The sequence below is a fragment of the Zingiber officinale genome, chromosome 2A (assembly GCF_018446385.1).
Source record: "Zingiber officinale cultivar Zhangliang chromosome 2A, Zo_v1.1, whole genome shotgun sequence".
NCBI classification, from domain to species: Eukaryota; Viridiplantae; Streptophyta; class Magnoliopsida; order Zingiberales; family Zingiberaceae; genus Zingiber; species Zingiber officinale.
This window is the reverse complement of record NC_055988.1, coordinates 34,814,833-34,835,487: the sequence shown is the minus strand read 5'-3', so window position 1 is coordinate 34,835,487 and position 20,655 is coordinate 34,814,833. Positions and strand designations below refer to the sequence as shown.

Below are 20,655 nucleotides of genomic sequence, written 5' to 3'. Positions count from 1 at the left end.
AGATATAAATTGTTTTGGAATGTGTATGCAAAGAGAGCTTATATTTAGATAACAAAGCAATAGCATATACCTGCAAAATGCGAGCTAATGCAGCTTGAAATTTCTCCAAGGGAAGATCAACTAGACGTGGAAAAATAGGCAGCACCTACGTGCATACACGCAAATGTTAGATCATTCAGTAAGACCACGGGTGCATCCTCTTGTAATGAAATCTTTGACCATATCTCAGCTATATCAGCCCTCATATAAAACCATATGCCTAAACTGGTAAAGAAGAAGAAACTAATAGAACAAATTGTAGCTCCTTCTGGTTCTAATGAAATGAATTAATCACCATTACCATTAATAGACATTGAGCCACATAGAAAGTTCAGGGTATGTAACAACTGATTTCCCCTTATACTAAGTACTAACCTATAATATAAAAACTTAGAACAAGATGGCTTTCCATTCTAACAAGCAATAAACTTGACAAAATGTCAAGAAAATTTAAGGTATATTTCTTTTTTGATGAAACTCCAAATCAAAAGAAGACAAAAAAAATGTAATAAGACCTCATCCTTTGAAAAAGAAGACAGCATTGGAATGAGAATGACCGCATCCTGGAGGAAAAATAGACAGGATGTTAGAAAAATTCAGAACCATCAAAAAAAGAGCTAGTGTCATATCATTCTTCCATATATTTGGCAATCAAACAAAATTTGATGCAATAACAAAGATTTAAAAGTAAAGAAGCTACAACCTTCAGTTTAGTCTCATAAAGATGTTTGACTGCAGCAATTAACTCAGATGAAGGTGTTGCCTCTTCAGTCAGAGTTTCCAAGACCTTAGCCCAATGTTAATAATTTAATATAACCATAACGATACAAGTAATTGCACGATAGCAATCAACTTATAATAGAAATAATGTTCATCAGAAAACTCACATACCAGAACTATTAGATTTTTACTTCCTTCTGATGGATCAGATATTAATTTCAATAGCTCAGAATATGTACTAAGATTCTTTACAATGAATGGAATGTGTTGATGAATAGACTGCATGTAGCAATTTTTTGTCATCATTAATAACTATTTAAACTTTCCAAATACAATTTAAACAAAAACATGGCAAGGAGTGGCAAAATACCTGCTTGACAGCCTTTGGAGCCCTCCCATAAATGTCGAATACAAATTGGAGAAGACTTGGTTTCTGCCACACAAAGAAGAGAAAGTACGAAAGGAACAGTTAGTTGATGTTCTTCAAATAATGAGTCTTCCTAATTTCAAACACCATCAATAAGGACAGTTTTATACACAGACCTTTGAGCAAAGAGCAAAGAATAAGGATGTTTTCTGTTGTGCTTGTGACAAAGATAATGCTGGAACCTTCATTTCAGAAGCTTGGTTATCCTTATTATTTTCACTCTCAGAAGAAGCAGGCTCTGAAGGCCTGGGGCCACCAACAAGTGTGTCCTGACAAATCATTTGATAATAGTTTTATATCAATTAGAAGCACCAACATGAATCTAAAGTCCAAGGCAATACTAGAACCCAATATACTAATAATGCAATGTCAACAGGCAAAACTAATAACAACCAACAACAAATGTCCATGCTTCATGTAAACTATTTCTTCTGGTCTCAATTGTGATAGTGAGAAGCATCATTAAGCAACCAAGATGATTAATCTTATTAAAACAAGTATTGAAAAGATGTAAAGTAATTGCAGGTGAGCAGTTTGAATATTGGCCTGTATTTTCTTTCCTTTTCCATTATTTGGTTAATCCAAGGAAATAGAGCTTAGTGTCCTGTGTAGAAATGGCATTAAAGTCTCCCTGATAGCACATAAATTCTCAACTTTTGCAGCTTGTGAAGCAGTCAAGCAACGAATCTGGTGCTGCACATGAAATATAAAGTATTGACCTGGTTACTTTTATTTGCGGACTCAAGGACCTAACTATGAATACCACATGGTATGTGCAAATTGCAAAGGTACAATGATGCAAACAAATGCAGGTAGAAAGTACAAACTAGGGTAAGTAACCCTAAATAATTTTCCATTACTCATAAGAGGGTACCAGAATCTCTGTGATTTTCATCTCCCTCATGTGAATTGTGACCCATTTCCGGAACCACGCACAAATATCATAAGCTGCTTTGTCACTGATATATCTTTCACGACCCATCCAACTCCACTTGATAGTCCTCCACATAATCACCCGAAAACACTCTTAGCCACACCTTTTCTGTGTGACGCTCCTTAACTCCAGCACTTTGTACAATGCTCCTCAATACAAGGTCTCCATATCCACCTCATGTGAAGTTCCTCGTGAGTTTTCCTTCATGTGCCATCACCTCTTAGAAACCTATGCAAAATTTCCTTCTAAGTGGCACTCGTCCGCACACGGTCTCTTCCAGTGATATATCTTAATCCTCACAACCTCTTCCAACAGCTGTCCCTAACTTTAAGTAGCTTCTGATAGAAATCTTCTAACAGTCATTGTCAGTCTCTCTTCGATACTTCCTAGAATTGTTCTATTGGATCTTTCTTGCCCCATAACAATTATGACAAAGAAACAAAAGGAAAGAACTATGCTTCATGAGCTCCAAAATTTTAAGTTTGACTCATGGGGTCAGGACCGATTGAAACTCACATGGCAAGGATGTTATGAATCCTAAGCCACCTAGAGCCTCATGCGATCAGATAGATGCCTTATTACTTGCTCATTTTTAGGAGAGCAATGATTTCATATTCATGAACATATTTCGTTGCTTCTCCTTCCAAGACACAGGGTAGACAGGCAATATTTTTCATGTAGACCACCAATAAGCACACAAGAACCCTCGATACTCCCAGTAAGCAAGTCTTCTATGCAGATTGTCTTATATGCAAGAAGTCTCTAATTGTGAGCATCTTCGAAAACACAATTGTAGTTAGGGAAGTTTAGAGCGAACAAGCCGCAAGCAGCAATCCTCTACTTGCATGAGTCGTGATCCTCATCAAGATTTCCGCCTCCACCTCTATCTCATTATAATGCTCCTCTTCTGCCCCCTTCTCCATTTTCAACCTGGATTTTGTTCTTGGCAAAGAGACATGAAAGCATGATATTCAAGAATTGTGATTTGAACCTTAGGATCTTATAATCGTGTAACTCAAAAAGACCAATGACCAAGATCCTAAATAGAATCGAAAACCAACTAGGAGCTTAGCAACTTGCAATTTGTTCCTACACTACCTCACTATTCCTATATATAATCTTAGTCCCAACAACTTTGATTAGATAGGGTATACTTTTATTTACTTAGACATTTAGAGCTTCGTACTTTTGTAAAAAATCATTTTTGCTACTATTTGAGAAAAAAAAAATCTTATTTTAATTCCTAACTAACGATTTCTTTTTAACATTCACATTGGTCATCCATCTTATATTAATATTTCAACTATATGAATTGCTATGGGCTAGAAGAGGAGCCTTGGTGCAATAGTAAAATTGTTGTTGTGTGACCTTGTGGTCATGGGTTCGAACTGCGAAAATAGCCTCTTGCAATGCAAAGTAAGTTGCATACAATAGACTCAATGTGGTCCGACCTTCCTCGGGACGTCATATTTGCGGGTGCTTCGTGCACTGACTACCCTTTTATTTGTTGCTACTTGCTATATAAACATACAACAAGAAATATATTGCATTGTTTATACATTTATTAATATTATATATTAAAGTGTCTAAATGTTTTAAGATAATACAATGGTAAATTGTTAAAATTCACTTATATTCTTTAGGATATCAAAAAATGGAAAATATATATATATATAAATTAAACATCAAATTTTTTTTCCTCTGTTACGCTTTCATAAATTGACAAGCAATTTCAACATTCAAATTGAAGCATCCTGTTTGGTGAATGATGTCAAGCAAAATTAAATCTCTCTGTGGGTAATAATCACCTAGCCATGTTCTGCAGAGAAACGACTAAATGACTGGTCAGACGCTTACAAATATAAAACTAAACGCCATTATTTATCTATGGGTGATCTAACATTCTTGTCAGGATTAAGCAAACTAAACACCCTGGTCTGTCAGAATGATAGGAGGCAATACCTTCAAAAAGACAGCATACTACAGTCAATATGGTAACTAACATTCTACTACAAGAACATACTTACTAGAGAAGCACCAAAGATGGTTTAACTAACAGGAACTGATCAGTGAGCAACATGATTAATTATGAAACATGTCAGAGAATACAAACAAGCATGCGAAAATTGTGAAAAGGGGAATAAAGCTGTAAGGAATGATAAATGTTTAGTAGTCCTAGAAATAAACTGAAGACAACTAGTGAAAACATACACAATGAGTATAAAAAAGAAAATTTTTAACAGTTATAATGAATAGTCAAATATAAAGGAAATAGTCAAAGCACTGAGAGTGGAATGATAAAATTACTTCTGTTTGTTGGTCACTAGAGTTTTGAGCATTGATATCCTCCTCAAAATTTTGCTGCTCAACGACAAACAGTAGCATTCGCATAGCAAACTGTTCAATACTATCTGAAGCATAGTTCAGCAGATAAAGCTTGTTTGCAACCTAAGCATAGAATGATAGAGCAGTGTTAGTATCAATGAAACCTGTCATGATTGACACACGACATTTAGGAAAACAAAAGCAGAATTGGCATAAAGACTTGCAACTATATATCATCAAGAAAAAAAAGGATAAACCAAGTATGGAAAATGTTGGCAGGAATTTCAGATTCCACTGCTAAGAACAACTTCAAGAATTCTAAAAATACATACCAATCGAATAGCTTTGGCTCTAACTTCTTCTTGAGGATGAACGGCACACTGCATTCAAACAAAAGTACATTAGACAAAGCATTGGATATCAATGAACCCAGGAATAAAGATGTGAATTCTCTTTAGAATGTATCTACTTAATCACAAAATTCAGAAAATTGTTAATGTTTTGCATATTTGAAGCTTCTTTGTAAGAACAAAGGTTTTCATCTTGTTTCTTACCCAGACAATAAATATTCACAAAAAGGAATGACATGTAGGAAGAACTCATTTATGACACCGTTAATTTTTTTGAATAAATTTATCATGAATAAAATGATATAACTAGGGATACGAGTGGATTAGGTACCCACAGTTTTGGGCATTTGCTAAAACTTCACCCAATTAAACTCATTTAAATACTTATTTTGGATGATAAAAGGGTACCCAGACACTCGGGTACCTAACTTAATTGAGAAATATATGTAGATACCAACAAACCAAGAAATTTTGAAATTTGATTATTAAGCATAATTGGGCATCCACGTTACAGAGTATTATGGTATCCCGAATATTCTTATTCCTTCATATAGGTGGAGGGGCTATCAAGGGTTATCTGATGAATAATTCCCTCCACAACTCAAAACACACCTAAACCCATCAATACTGGATTATTGGATAACCATTGTCATCCCGAAATATAACCCACACATATTTCTCATCTGTGAAATTAATTGCCAAACTAAATACATGATCATAATGAAATATGATTAGTGACTAAAAATTTTCCTTTGTTGTTTGTTATTTTAGTTCATTGTTTTAGGAGCAAAATCAGTAATATGACATACTACTTGATTCTCCAAGAGTAAAGAGAATGTGAAATAAGTTCACTCACAAAACATCACCAAGTAGAAAGTGCCTTGATAATCTAGGTTTTCTTAGCATATCAATTCATGTTCTCTTTCACAATCTTTTACTACGGTAAAGACAAACCTTCAGGGCAATATCCAAGCAAGCTTCTCTATAAGAAGGGCGTCCCAAAATTAAACTCCATGTTGCAACAAGACCTTGAGTGACACGATCACCATCAAGTGTTTCCTCCAAACGGTGCTCATTACAATTTGAATGGCACAACCCCTCCAACAATTTCAATGAAGAATCGGGCAGTATTGGAGCTTCAACAAGCAGTTTACTGAAGGACTTATCTGTAGCTGGCAAGGAATCCAACAATGCCTTTGCCTGCCAATGCAATAGGCAACCAAAAGAGAAATGTTTAATATAACAAGAGTTAATTCTGCTTTTGAAAAACAAATATTCGTGTCATTGGGCATATGCTTACAATTCCCAGAAGAAATTTCTCATAACTACTTGCTGCTGAGGAACAATTGTCTGCCTTGGAAATTACTATTGCTTGCAGGTAATAAAGGACATGCATTGCAAGCTCATGCCCCTGCAAAGGTAAAGTTGCAACAAAAAAAAAACATATATGACAACATTAAAAAGGGGAAAGAAATATTCATTTATTGATGTTTATTAAGGTAAATACTAAATAAAAAAAGGGCAGCCAGTTGCACAAAGCTCCCGCCATGCAGGTCTCGGGGAAAGATCCATTGTACGCAATCTTACCCTACTTTTTGCAAGAAGCTATTTCCAATATTCGAACTCATGACCTTTAGGTCACAAAGCAACAACTTTACCGTTACGCCAAGGCTCTCCTTCTTTATTAAGGTAAATACTAAGAACTCAAAAATCAATGTCCCTTCCCAACACTATCATGGGAAGAAATGAAACTTATCAGAAAGAAACAACCCTTAAAGTCCAACAATCCAAGCTAGCATTCTTATTAATAGGTACATACATGTCAACACCATATGGTTGTCTATCTTATAGCAAAAGATATCAGCTAACTTGGTAGATATCTGGGCAATTCCCTGTTCAGTCATGATTCGTTAATCATGAGAAACATCTAAATTGCTGCCTTCTAAACTAAGTCAATGATATTATCATCATTGCATTTTCTATATCTTGTGTGCTTTTTGGATGTTTACTACAAGGAAAGCATATATAAATTTATTAGAAAACTTAAAATAAACAGAGAGTTAGAATCAAGTTATCATTTTTTACAAAGGCATATGAATTGACAAACAACCTCACTAAAAAAGGGAACTCAGTGCACGAAGCTCCCACCAATATGAACTCTCAAGGAAAGATCTATTGTATGCAGCCTTACCCTGCATTGTAAGTGGTTGTTTTCACGACTTGAACCTATGACTACTAGATCACATGGCAACAACTATACCGTTATACCAAGGCTCCCCTTCTAAACAGCCTCACTAAAGCATTTGAAAATAAAATCCTGAACAACAATGACAATGATGAGAAGAACCGTAATGGTTCATTTATCTACAATCACAAAGAAAGATCTATCTAATGGACAAAATAATATGCACAAAGGCATAGCACCATAGTTGAATTGCATCACCAACCATAACAAGTTGAAGGCATAAGTGCCAAATAATAAAACTTCCAAATTAATGAACAAATCATCATACTCTTTAATAGTAATAAATAAAGGCATCTTATTTAGAAGCATTCAAAGTGATAAGATGCACATAGCATGTGGCTTTCTAATTCCATGAATGAAGACCTAACTAGAAATAATTGGTTTATCTATGTTATGTTGCATTGCTTTAAACTAAACTGAAAACACAGAATAAAAGTAGAAAAAGTACCTTATGATGAGGATAATCCAATACAATATGTTCTTCTAAAAACTTAAGAATGTCCTCATCAACCCCAGTCTGCGAAAAAGAACATAAGAGCACCAACAACAAGTCATCTTATGTAAGAATTAAGCATAGATGATAACATTTCATAACAATAAGTGGCAGATCAGAATTAGAATGTTTCGAGGAAGTGGTGAAGTTGTTCACACTTTCCCTTAAGAAGCAAAAAAGAAAATGGCATTTGATCAGGCAGAAAATATAAAACATAAACCATAATTGGGAAAGCATCAATGTAGTTATACAAATAAAATACAAACATAATACCAGGAGTGATGACACTTAAAAAGGTAAAAAAATTGCCTAACTACTGCAACAAGTTAGTACAAATGAACTGACAAGAAAATACTCTACCCTTCAAATCACACCATGGAAATGGCTGAATGTACTAAAGAAAAAGTAATCTACATCAAGGTTCAAAATCAAGATTTGAATCCCCAACCAAAACAAGATGTATAGTGAATGTTGGGTGTTGTTGTGGGTGGTGTGACAAATCATAGAAGAGCAGAGAAGAACTGGGAAAAAGGTGAAACGTATGTGGAGAGGGCAAGAAGGACAGCATGTCAAGTCAACATTGGAAATGTCCTAGAGGAAACCTGAATCCATATTGGAAGACAGGCACAAAGATAAAAAGCACGGAGACAGCACAGAGGAAGGCTGGAATCAATGCTGATAGATAGCATAGAGATGGTAGAAGCTCCCTTCGTGTTCTCCAAAAGCTCGCCTCATGTTTGATTCAGCCATAAAGCTCGCCTCATGTTCAATTCAATGTTGGAGAATGGTTCCATTGTATTGAGCTGTTTCGCATGCCAGTCAATTAGTGGAACAAGAAGTTTCACCCATGCCAACCAGCAAGGAACAAGCTTGTAATCCATGATCTAGATTCTATATATCGATTATAATTGATATAATAGCAAAAGTAGTAAGAACAGTGAAAAATTGACAGGATTGTTCTTACATGGATTGCATCCAACAGAAGAAAATTTAACAACTAACAGACTGCATAAAAATGCACAAAAGTCAAAACAATTAGACGGGATTGTTCTTACATGTGCAATCAGACGAGCAAGCAATGGAAGGCATGCTTGACTAGATCCTGTGACATGGATTTTCTTATAATCTTCAATAATCCGTGTAACTGCCAACCTGTGCAGATTGGTTTTCTGTTCATCTATCAATTCAAATAGAGGTGGATGTGCAATCAAATTATGAAAATTCTCTTCAGGACCCAATGAGTTAATATCAGCAGATACAAATTCATCGGATTCTGGCAGATTAACATCATCATTAGCAGTAACATCTGATGGCGTAGATGCTGCCAGCTGTTCTTCAACAGCTTGTTCACTAGTTGAGCTAGCTGGGGTATGGACATCTGAGGTTTGCTCCAAAGCCATGTCCTGATCCTCTGAAGTTTCTAATGATTGCATTTTGCCCATTCCCTTAGTATCCGGTATTTCAGAAGGCTCCACCTCAGTTTTAGAAGCCAATGGCATAGAAGATTGTTCAGCAATGATGGCTTCTGCAGTAGGAACAGCTTTACTAGAGTCCTGAGATGGCCCAGGCTGCACATCACTACTACTCTCTGAGTTTAAGGGTGCAGAGTGTAGACTTCCAACTGGCCCTGGCCGACGTGGATCAAGACGACGAGGATCCTATAGATGAATAGAATATTAGTGAATCAACTATCAAGTTTCCAGATCTTGCCTAACAACAAACAGAACAAGGAAAATATCAATACAAAGAATAGAAGATAATTATACCCTCCTGGGATCCCTCCTAACTTCAGCAGCAAGGTTAGATACCGGAGACGTATCAGGAGTGCCAACTCCATTTGCCCCAACAGCATTGGATGCCAATTCAGGAGATAATGAAGGAATTGGCACAGAAACACTTGTTGTGGTTGGCACGACCTGTGAAGAAAAACTGGAAGAGGGAATCTCTTCATTTAATGGTGCATTATTGTGCCAGACCGATACTACCATTAAGTTCTTAGGTAGATGCTTCATAGTTTCTATAACTATATCGGCCATAAGGTCAGCATGAATATTAGAGACAAGAAGCTCAAGAGATTCAGCCCCTCTTTTCCCCTCAGCCAGGAGAGCACCAATCATTGAAATCATCTTTGCAGCAGCTGATGAGTCACCATCCACTAGAGAAGTGCTTGATGAATAATCACCATTTCCATCATCATTATCATCTGGCAAAGCAGATGTCATTTGTGTAGAATGTGCCATGTTTGATGGTACCTCAAATCGTATTCTCTTAGAAGGCAACTCCTCAAAAGGAGCATCACTAGGGAGTCGTGATATCTTGCTCCTAATCTGATCCCCAATTTGGAAATCTTGAACAGCTGGTGACTCTCCCTAGAACAAATAAAGAATAGAATAAATCTTTCTAATATCCATATCAATTATGATTTAGTTGATGAAGGCAGAACTATTTTCATTACCTTATTGGATCGAATTTCATGGGATACACGGTCCATAGTTCTCGACATTCGCTCAACTTGACGTACAATTTGATCAACTGATTCACCCGGGATTATTGCATGCAGTGCTCTGATTATCTTCTCTTTTGACTGAATTTAACAGAATAAATAGATTATGGAAAAGTTCAATGAATATTTGTAAAATGAAAATCTATAACAATCTGAACATCAACCAGGGACAAATCCGCTTATCCAATTATTTAGCTGTATGGTAAGAAAGACTATAAATAACTTAGAACAGGATGTACCTTAATATAAAAAGAAAAAAAAACACATCAATACACAAGGAATAAGCACAGGACTTTACCTCGGTGAAAAATGGGTGATTGCACCGTAGAAATCCTACAAAAGCAGTCCTCAGAGAGTATCGTATACTTGAAGCATGACCTCCTTTTTGGGATTCAAAATTAGGATTCAAAGAAATCAAAGCAGAAAGAATAACTTTGTATCGAAGAGGTCTTCTCTTTACAATTGTTGCAAGACTGCCAAACATTAAAAAAAAATGTTCAAGAAAAATTTCAAGTACAGAACTCCATTAGCATCGCACAAACAAGAAGACTTGGGGAAAAAACTACCAATAAAGGAATATATATACACTGACGTAAATGAAACTTTAAAAGCATGGTTAAATAAGAGTAAAAATGACCATTAAACAAAATTGATTAGTAAAAGTCTCTAGATGCAAACTGAAATCGTTAATCTCTTTGATGACTTACAAAAAGTATTAGACGGCAGACTTAGAAACAAATTTAAACACTGGACAATTAGGTTCACTAAATCATTTGATTGTCCCATCATGTCACAGATTGGTACTTGTCTTCAGGAACAGAGAGAATAGGAATGAGATCAGAGATTTATGAGTGTTAATTCATGAATAGGATGTGAAAATGGTCAGCTCTGTACAAGGACCCAAATGAAGCTGTGTTTCTGTTGCTCTTTGGTTATCCCTCCCATACCAATCTAGAACTCTTTAACCCTATGTTTCCACACTTGATGATGTGATATGTTTATCATCTAGATCCATTTGTAGGTCGCCATGGAGTGATTGCTGTCTGAAGGCAAGTCCATAACCAATCACAAATCAAATATGTCATAACAACAACAACAAAGCTTTATCCCACTATCACATAAAGACTACAAAATCAAATATGCCATAACCACACAAATTTTAAACACATCCACACACCTTAGTAATTAATACTTATCAAGCCCTAGCATGAAATACCACTATGGTATCACCAAGGTTCAAAATCTCAAACTCCAAACTTTCGGGTTTTCACTATAACGATATTGCTTTAGTATGTTTCGACAAGGTATTGATAAAGAATTGAAAGATAAAGGAGAAAGGAGATGAAAAGAACACAACTATATTCCTAACCTCGAACTTTTTGTCTCATCTGAAATTATACAATTTTGATGTTGTATTGTATAATAAGTGCTACAAAAAATAACAAATATTATTTTAATTCATCTTAATGCGTTCTGTAGCATGTAAAGAGTTGTTAAATGTAACAATGACACAATACTCATGAGCATAATTGATACGGCGACACGGGATAAATTATTTGTGAGTTGTGACTATCATGTAGTATCGAGTTCATGTAATATCGAATTTCAATAATTTACCAAACGATACATTCTACCATATCGCCCAACACAATACAAAATTTCAAACCAAGGTTTTCACTACTTTTGCATTCTAAGTTTATCCTCTCATGAGTCATCATTGCCCTTAAATTCTTCTAAGATGTTGCAAGTTTGTTGTAACTACAACAATTATATCAAGTTATACAAATAGGATGTACGCAGTTTCTTAATTAACTTTTGAAAATTGGGAGAGCTCATTAAAATAGAATGAAAAGATGGTGACAAGATGACTGCCAAGGTAGTCCTTGATGACTGGAGTAGTTCTCACTTCTCAGGACAAGCAGAACATAGGGTCAAACTTTTCCCACAAAGAAAGTAAAGATGATATTTCTCAAACTTTTATCGCATATGGTCAATAAGTCAAAGAGTTTTAATGGAAAAGAATGCAGAATCACAAAAAAATTATGCCTCAAATTTCACAAGTTAACTTTTCATTGGACGACAAAAAATAGACACTTAAAAATTATGATTCTTGAGAATGAAAAACATAATAAACATGATGTCCAACACCTAACGAGTATAGTCATTACTTAACAAGTAAGAATGAATAGTTGTTGAGACCCTTAATGCAAAGAGAAACAAAACTATAGGTTGCATTCCATTCCAACCATACATCTTTGCTTCTTCTTTTCTTGTTCCCAAAGTAAAGGGACCCGTATTCATCGAGTGGCTGGAATTTAGACAAAAGCAAGAAAAATGTATCGAGTTTGGAATATCAATTGAATAAGCCTAGATTGAATAAGCCTAGAGAAGATGCTAGCGATAAGAAGATGTATTAGAGGAAAGCAATTTGCATTCAGATTACAGAACATAGGCAGAATAAGTTAATTGTCGCAAACAAACCATTTTAAGGTTTTCCAAATATTATAACTGATGATTAAGAAAGGGCAGCCCGGTGCACAAAGTTCCTACAAATGCAGGGTCCAGAGAAGTGTCGGACCACATTGAGTCAATCATATTCTCCGCTCAAAACCCGTGATCTCAAGGTCAAATGTTATAACTGATGATTAAATGTAAAAACTTGCTCTCGAAAACAGATCAAGGAATTAGGTTTAAACAGCATGCAGTAAAAATATTATGTGGTTGTATATGTAAGTAGACTATTTCATATACTCTTTAATATCTCCCTCTTCACTGAATTATAAAGATAAAAAAAATGATTTGGTTTTGGTAACTAATGTTTTTATGAAAACTACTACCCAATGGTAATATTTGATGAAACTCGGTGGATACATGTAGCAATGCCATATTGGAGCATTGTATGTCATGTTGAAAGTTCATTGATCAATCACATGGTTCATACAACCAAGGCTCAAAATCTCAAACCATGTCGAAATTTCGGTCTTTAATTGGAACGAGGAACATACTGTTTTAATATCATAGCAACATTTCAGTATATGATGCCGGTAGAAAATTAGATGTGGAAGGAGGAAAGAGATAAAGAAAAAGAAGAAGACAAGACAACTATATTCTTAAATTCAAACTCTATTTTCTGAAGTGGTGCATTTTGACATTATCTTATATGGAAATAAGTTATAAAAAATATAACAATATTATTTCAATTCATTTAAATCTACGTTTCAACATGTCAAGGGGTGTGAAGTATTGACATGAAACAATATTGATTGACATAATTAACATAATGACACAGGAGACATTGTTTGTGCCGAATAGTATCGAATTGTGGTAATTGATGCAACTATTTCACTCGGCATGGTATGAAATTTCAAACCATGCATACAACCAGTTTGATAAATCAGGTATTCAAAGGACATTAAAAATTAATGGTTTATACATTATCAAAAAAAATCACGATCTGTTCTCTTTAAGTAAATGCAAACTCATTCAATACAGAAAGTCAAGTCAGATATCTCAAGTTACAACATTACTAAACAATGTATTGCAGAAGGAATACACTACATCGCAATCTTTCATCCTTCAGTTCAAACCCATGATTATCCATCACAACTGTCCATAATATCATTGATTGTCTAAAGTATTATGTTGTCTATCTACTTACCCAGCATTCATTCAAAACTATATTATCGTTCGAGCATAAATGTACTCGCATCAAAAGGACAAAAAGAATAATTAAATTCAAAATTTAGATGAGCAACAAACACTTACTGCCAGCAATCATGAGTATGTCTTCTCACACCAATATACAAATTCCATAAACAGAATGAAATATAATTTTTGCAGGATTTGAATATATCATTCGTGACAGCAGTCAGTATAAACATAAGACAGTGTAGATACAATACTGATATAACTCTTACATGTTAATTACAGCAATGACAAAAGAACCACAGAAGGTATTAGCCGACAGCAAAACATCAAGAAGAAAGTCAAGAGCTCTATCTGCTTCAGTTTCCAGAACAGCTGGATTGAGAATTGAATTATTGCTTGACAAATGTGAAACATTAAATCTCATGAATTTTCCTGAGAAACATATTGAAAGAATATCCTTGTATCAGTACCAAACATTACAGATTTCCTCGTGAATTTTTACAAAGAAGAGAACCAAGAAAAGTTGGAAATGGAATGTAGATGAATGCAGAATCTGACAAGTTACCTTCAGTAGAAGATACTCCATTATCCTCACAAGGTGTAAAATACAAAATACAAGCTTCTATAAATTTTAGAGCAGGCATCTTGATTCCAATAGATCCAGGCTACAAGAAAAATGACCAAGAAGTGTCAATCAAAAGAAATTCCAGTAGGATATTATCACACAAAAAGGAGAGAAGAAAGAATGGGGAAAAAAAGGGAAATAGTAAGAGTATTAATTCCAATTATCAAATTCATTGGTGCATTAGGCAATGTAACATGTATTCTTTGATGAAGCAAAATTAATTAAGTTCAATGAAAACTCACATGATCTTAAAAATCTAGATGCTAGTAAACATGTGCATTTAAATTGAATCAAAAGGAAATTGCCAAGTATTATGTAAAAACATTGACTTCCATAATTCAAAAGAATAGCTCAGGAGAGTTCAGAAATAGAAGGATACCTCCATCAAAATTGCAGAGACTGAGTCCTTGAATCTGACCATCCAAGACCATAGCTCTTCAAGCCAATGCTCAATTTTACCAGAACCATGCAACTGGAAAGTAGTGAAACAGTGTCAATGATAAAAGTATGAATAAGGAAAATAGGAAATAAAAAACAAACTAACAAATTTATCATAAATTGCAATAGAGCAGAGAAAGAAGATGAAAACTAGCAAAAGCCTCCAAAAAATGGTAAATGATGTTCTCAAATACTCAAAACACAATTAAAAACTAAAGAATAATAAAAAAGAAAAAGTTTTCACCATTGTATAATCAAATGGGCAAAAGATTGTTCCAGTAGTTGATATGTATGCCTTCAGTTAAAATTGATATGTTGAATAGCATTATGCCATAAGTGCAAAACGATCAGAAGGTAACAACTAGTAAATATACACTCTAGCAACATTTCAACACTGTTAATGTCAACCTTCAGCATGAATGGAAAAGGTGAAGGGATGCATTAGCCTCTAAATATAAAACTATGTCATGAGCATTGTAAAACTATGTCAACAATCTCATGAACATTGACATGTTATTCACTATAATTGTCCTAAAGCCAGGCCAGTACTAGATATCGCCAGCAAAAGTCTCACATAGACTTCAAGCAAGACCCTAAATACTTTGGACTCCCAGTTTATTGTTGTTGTATTTTGTTATAGGCACCCACTTTGTGCAACGGAATGCATCTGGTAATTTGTTCCTAATATCAAGGATTGAAAAACTAAATAAAAGCCCATCTACAAGATAGGTAATAGTCATGATCCATTTCTATGCTAGAGCAATGTCTGCCATGTACCAATAACACAATTCTGTAGGTCAATCAGATGCAAGTGGGTAGATGTAAATCACACTTGCCAAACGCCATTATTGATAACCTAAACAGCCTATGTAATTTACTCCAAACTGGCGTACTACGTACACTAGAAAATGATTCAAGAGCCAGAAACACAAGAATTTTTATTGAAAAAAAAAGTTACGAATTGGCACTTAGTTGTAGTAGTCAATAATCCATATTGAAGAAGAAATATAACTGCATACTATGATCAGACTCAGTTTCATTCCTTGTGACATCAATAGGAATTTAACAATTGCAACCAAAAACACAGAATAAATAGAAATATTTATTAAATATCAAAAAGGTAGATGTACTAGGGAAGAAGTCATATTATATGTGTTGATCATGGAAACAAAATAGTCATCGACTCACAAAAGAACATTAGATGAAGCAGTATGTGGTTGACCCACAACATAGCACATGCACAATATGCGAAGGCATATGCAGTCAACATTAGAATATTAAAAAATATTTGTATCGATATCTGAAAGTATTTGCCTCTTACAAAATAACTTTTAAGTTAGCTTACAAGTTAAAAACTACTTAACAAGGTAGCTCCAGTTTTAAAGTTAATTTGGTTTAGTTAAATTTGTGTTAAGAAAAACCAAGTAAATTTTAAACTACATGTGTTGATTGCCTATCTATATGTGGTTGATTTGCTTACATGATCATTTATGTGGCTTGAACAGGGACATTTTAGATCATGACAATTTCAACTTGTAATCAATGTTCTGTCTCAAGATTAGATATACTTACTCCACATTTGGTTTAGGTAAATAAAAAGTCATAACAACATTGGTTAACAAAGGAATTACAACACTAGCTATTTGATGACACAATATTTGGTATTTCATTTTTTTAAAAAAAAAAAACTGTATTATCAGAAACTGCTCAGTACCAACAATCCTTTTCCACACAAAATCACAGATTTTAACCTACAGCTGGTTCAGCATTGCTGAAACTTCCAGGTCTTAAAACAGTGACTACTGTCATAAGAAACTAGATAAACAGATTACTTTCAACCTAAGTTCCAAATATTGACAAAAGCATTCTACTAAGTAACCTACACCAACATCAACACGAAGTTGTTTCTCCTTTCAATCAGGAAGGCAACTTTGAAGAACAATAAGGTTATTAATTCGAGTATCTTTCTATATACCCTGCATTATGCTCAAAAGTACAAGCAGTTAAGGAAATAAATCTATACTGACACTCGCCCTTGTGCGTGATAGGGTGACTTAGACTGGCCTAAGTCCAACATTACATATATTCTAGACAGCCAAAATAAGAACTCTTGCACTAAATAGCATGATGAAGTTATAACACAAACCTTTTACCATAATAACAAGAACACACAATGATTACAGTATGCTTGATATTTTTTCATGGGACAGAAGCACTTATTCAATTTAAAAAGAAAATAAAATGAAAAAACAAATGCCACTTATTCCAGGCTTTATCTCATAGTAGTAAGAGGTCCGACACTTTCAAAGGATAATAATCTAGTAGAATCATTATGAAACTCAACAGTTGAGAAGGATCCAAGAAGCAATTGCAAACCATTAAAAATAGTTTCTTATGACTTAACTAATGGAATCTAAATTGAGATTGCAGAATATGTATATAAGCACAGAACTTTCATATTAGAAAAGACAGCCCCAAATTATAGGATCTGCACAAAGATCAAGGAACTGGTATGTTCTAGGCGTGCGAGAGCAAAGCTTCAATTTTTGTAACAAAACTAAAACATAAGCAGTTAAAGTGATAAAACCTAAAAAAAATATCAACAGAAAATTCTAATCATGGAATAAACAACAACAATACTTTTTTATTGTCCAGTCAACAAAAATAGAGGGCCTCAATTTTCTTTTGAATCTGAATTCCAAATTGCATGAAGATATAAATTTATTGAGAGATTGAATTACTGCATTTTGTGGATTCAGGAAATTGCAAAACACTACATCAAGTGTAAGGAGATTTACACACACGCAAAGCCACTGATTCAAAGTGCAAGCATGCTAGAGTTATATCTAATACCCTCCCTCCTCACTGTTATCATTATGAATTAAAGTGAAACCCTGATTCTTCTGGTGAAGCAACTATCGACTAATATTAGGAAATAGTCTTATCTTATAACAAGTTCAATGACAAAATCAACGACATTATGAAGTCTAAACTTGTAATGCATGTATTCAATGACAAAATGTATTGATTCTCATGCTCAACATCATTTAGGTGTATCCCTCAGTAAATGACTATCAATATTAGATGATTGTGTAGTCATTTTGAAGTTGTATATAGGATAATTTGTAGAATCACAATTTCACTTCTCTTTATGATGACTTGCAATGTCACCATAAAAGCATAAAAGGGAAAAAACAAAAAGATTAGTGGGATTGGCATGATAAAACATCAGCTTTTAGTGGTCAAAGAATTTGGTGTAGAATGAATATAGAAATATGTCAACTAGCAACAACGTTGTTTCAAGAATAATGTTCAAATCATGGTTCCAAAGAACAGTCTAAGATTATGATTCTAAAGAGCCATCTAAGTAGGGAACAACTTTGCCTAGTGAACAAGCAGTCCCCTTTAAGCAGTTGTTCTAAAAAGTAGTCTAAGCAGTACAAAGACGAAGTTTATGAGGGTTCATTAAGTTTATTTTAACTTTTTTAATAGTTTTTCTCCACCTAGAGAGACTAGACTTAGATTGTGATAAAGATTCATGACACTTGTTATCATATTATAGCATAACACTAATTTAACTTTCTTGTTTATTATGTCATATTGTTATATGCTTTCTAGCATTGTGCCAATATAGAATTATGAATTTATATTTATGATAACTTGTTTGATTGGATATACATTGTTATATACTTATATGTTTTGTGTAACTATGTTCATAGCCATGTGAAATATTATATGTTTCGTTGTTATGCGTTCACTTATTCGCGTTGTTTACTTGTCATTGTAAACTTATTTCGATTTTGATTGACTAATCCACTTCATTATATCAATCTATTTTATTTTAAAATTATTTAAAATAAGGATAGCCTAGGCCTCCACCTTGACACTATGTAGTGAGTCAAACGCCTACCGCTTGAAACTGCTTGTAAAAGTCGTGGTTGAGATACGACAATGTATCTTTTTAAAATGTAACACTCACATAGACTTGATGGTCAGCCAACCTTTCTTCAGTCAAATTCCAAGACAAATAATCTCATCACAAATGTGGTAGCAAACACATACTGGATGGAAGCATAAAATTAGACAAGGAGTGACCATCTAATAATCAAGTGTTATTACCAAAACAACAAAGATGGTTCAAATTTACATGAACAATTTCGTAAGATTCTAGTAGTAGTATAATTGTTCTACAAATAGCACCTGGAGTGCAATTTCTTCTAAAACAGCACCAAACAAAGCCGTCCCACTAGAAATTGACTGTTTAACAACAAACAAATCTGGATGTCTCAAAGTTGTCAACAGGTTTGGCATCAGAACAGTTAACTCTTCTGACACTTTGGAACCTAGATCCTTCAACAGCCTGTCAAATTCAACTAACTTGTTAGTACCTAAAAGAGTAAGAAAATTGAATTGAGAATTCAAATAGTAAATTGCTATTTCTTCAAAACGTCAAACTGAAAGACAACCAAAGTACATTAAGGTGATTGCAATACCACTCTTGTTGCAATGGCAACACATTCATTGGCTGGCAAATCAAATATCAAAACTTGACATGCTAAACAAACCACAATAGAATTCTCAATTGCATCAACTTCAAAACAAGCAATTAATTAATTGGCTGACAAACATCATGGAAACTTGGAAAGTTTTCTTGCAACCAGTATAGCCTTTACGAAATCAGTCACACGATCAACCAGCAATGTATAAGAGGCAGCAAATCTATGGTTTCAACAAGTAAAATAAACTCTAGGGCAACCCAAAAAACATACATGGAACAGAATTTGGTTCAACTAAGGTCCCAACAATATATTTTCACTTGAGCAGTTAAATTTGAATTATGTAAAAGCATATAGCCACAGATTCAGGATACAAGATTCATGTAGACTCCAATTAGTTAGAACTCACGGGTTGTTATTCTTGTTATTGAACCTATGAATCAGAACCTCATTAAGACAAGGTCTAGATATGGCTAATGCACCAGGACTTTCCTTCCAAGACCTTGCCATTAAATTCACCTCAAATAATTCCATTTTATTACAAAAAATGGATAAATAGAATGTAGAAAAATTGGGCAATTTGTGAAAATGTTTAAGTTGACATATCCAATATCCAATATTCTCCCATGATCAGCAACACAGCAAATATAATTCGACGTGGCGTTTGTGTGTGTGTGTGTATCAAAATGAATGGATCTAAACTTCTTGAATGTAACTTTAGAGCAAAACTTAGGTTGTTAGGGAAGGGAAACACCAAATAAAACTACACATATGCATCACATCAAGAAGTTATTTTAGGGGATAACTAGGTATGAAAGGGTTCAAAAGTAATATATTTTTCTATCATGACAACCAGATTTCGGCCACAATCCCTAGAGTTTTTTCAACAATTTAATCATTACCCACGGCTTCAAACCGAAATCCGATTATAGACACTCACAGAGTACCGTGGACAAAAAATAAACACAAGGGGAAACCGCGACATCTTACTCGATAGCTCTAAGGGAATCTCTGGCCACCGCAACACCGATTTCGGGCAGGGCATCCCGTCCCTCAACTGAAGCCTCAAAACCTTCGGCCATCCCACCACCGTCTTCGGTGGCCATGGGTGGTACGCACCGAGCCTCAAAATAGAACCCTAAAACGGTCCCACCGACGGAAGGGGACACGGTGTGGCTGCCGCTGCGTCGGGCGGCTTCTAGGGTTTGGCCGCGTCGATCGATGTCAAGGTGGTTCGGCTTTCCCCCGTGGAGGAAGAAGAAGGGCCAGCGAGGGAGATATGGATCGCGTGGGGAAGGAGAAGGCAAGAGAGGGAGAATGGCGGAAGGCGAAGATGGGACGGGTCTTTAAATTGGCGGAGGCGGAGGCCTAGCGATTGGGACTGGGTTCAATCCGTGGGTATTCTTGCAGGC

The 20,655-nt window shown here is 34.9% G+C and overlaps 1 protein-coding gene across 1 annotated transcript in view; it reads right to left on the bottom strand.

Moving 5' to 3' along the window:
* LOC122041015 (symplekin-like) overlaps positions 1-20,655 on the bottom strand; it is a 46,183-nt gene extending 25,528 nt beyond the window's left edge. The window contains exons 1-20 of the mRNA XM_042600535.1: positions 20,234-20,655; positions 18,948-19,107; positions 14,689-14,781; positions 14,250-14,349; positions 13,954-14,116; positions 10,335-10,509; positions 9,989-10,117; positions 9,300-9,902; positions 8,589-9,191; positions 7,489-7,557; positions 6,096-6,206; positions 5,750-5,995; positions 4,778-4,825; positions 4,428-4,568; positions 1,303-1,455; positions 1,130-1,192; positions 931-1,038; positions 743-826; positions 555-602; positions 71-145 (exon numbers count right to left, since the gene is read on the bottom strand). Coding sequence (XP_042456469.1) covers positions 71-145; positions 555-602; positions 743-826; positions 931-1,038; positions 1,130-1,192; positions 1,303-1,455; positions 4,428-4,568; positions 4,778-4,825; positions 5,750-5,995; positions 6,096-6,206; positions 7,489-7,557; positions 8,589-9,191; positions 9,300-9,902; positions 9,989-10,117; positions 10,335-10,509; positions 13,954-14,116; positions 14,250-14,349; positions 14,689-14,781; positions 18,948-19,107; positions 20,234-20,349 — 3,288 coding nt within the window. The 5' untranslated portion in view covers positions 20,350-20,655. The remainder of the gene's footprint in view (positions 1-70; positions 146-554; positions 603-742; positions 827-930; positions 1,039-1,129; positions 1,193-1,302; positions 1,456-4,427; positions 4,569-4,777; positions 4,826-5,749; positions 5,996-6,095; positions 6,207-7,488; positions 7,558-8,588; positions 9,192-9,299; positions 9,903-9,988; positions 10,118-10,334; positions 10,510-13,953; positions 14,117-14,249; positions 14,350-14,688; positions 14,782-18,947; positions 19,108-20,233) is intronic.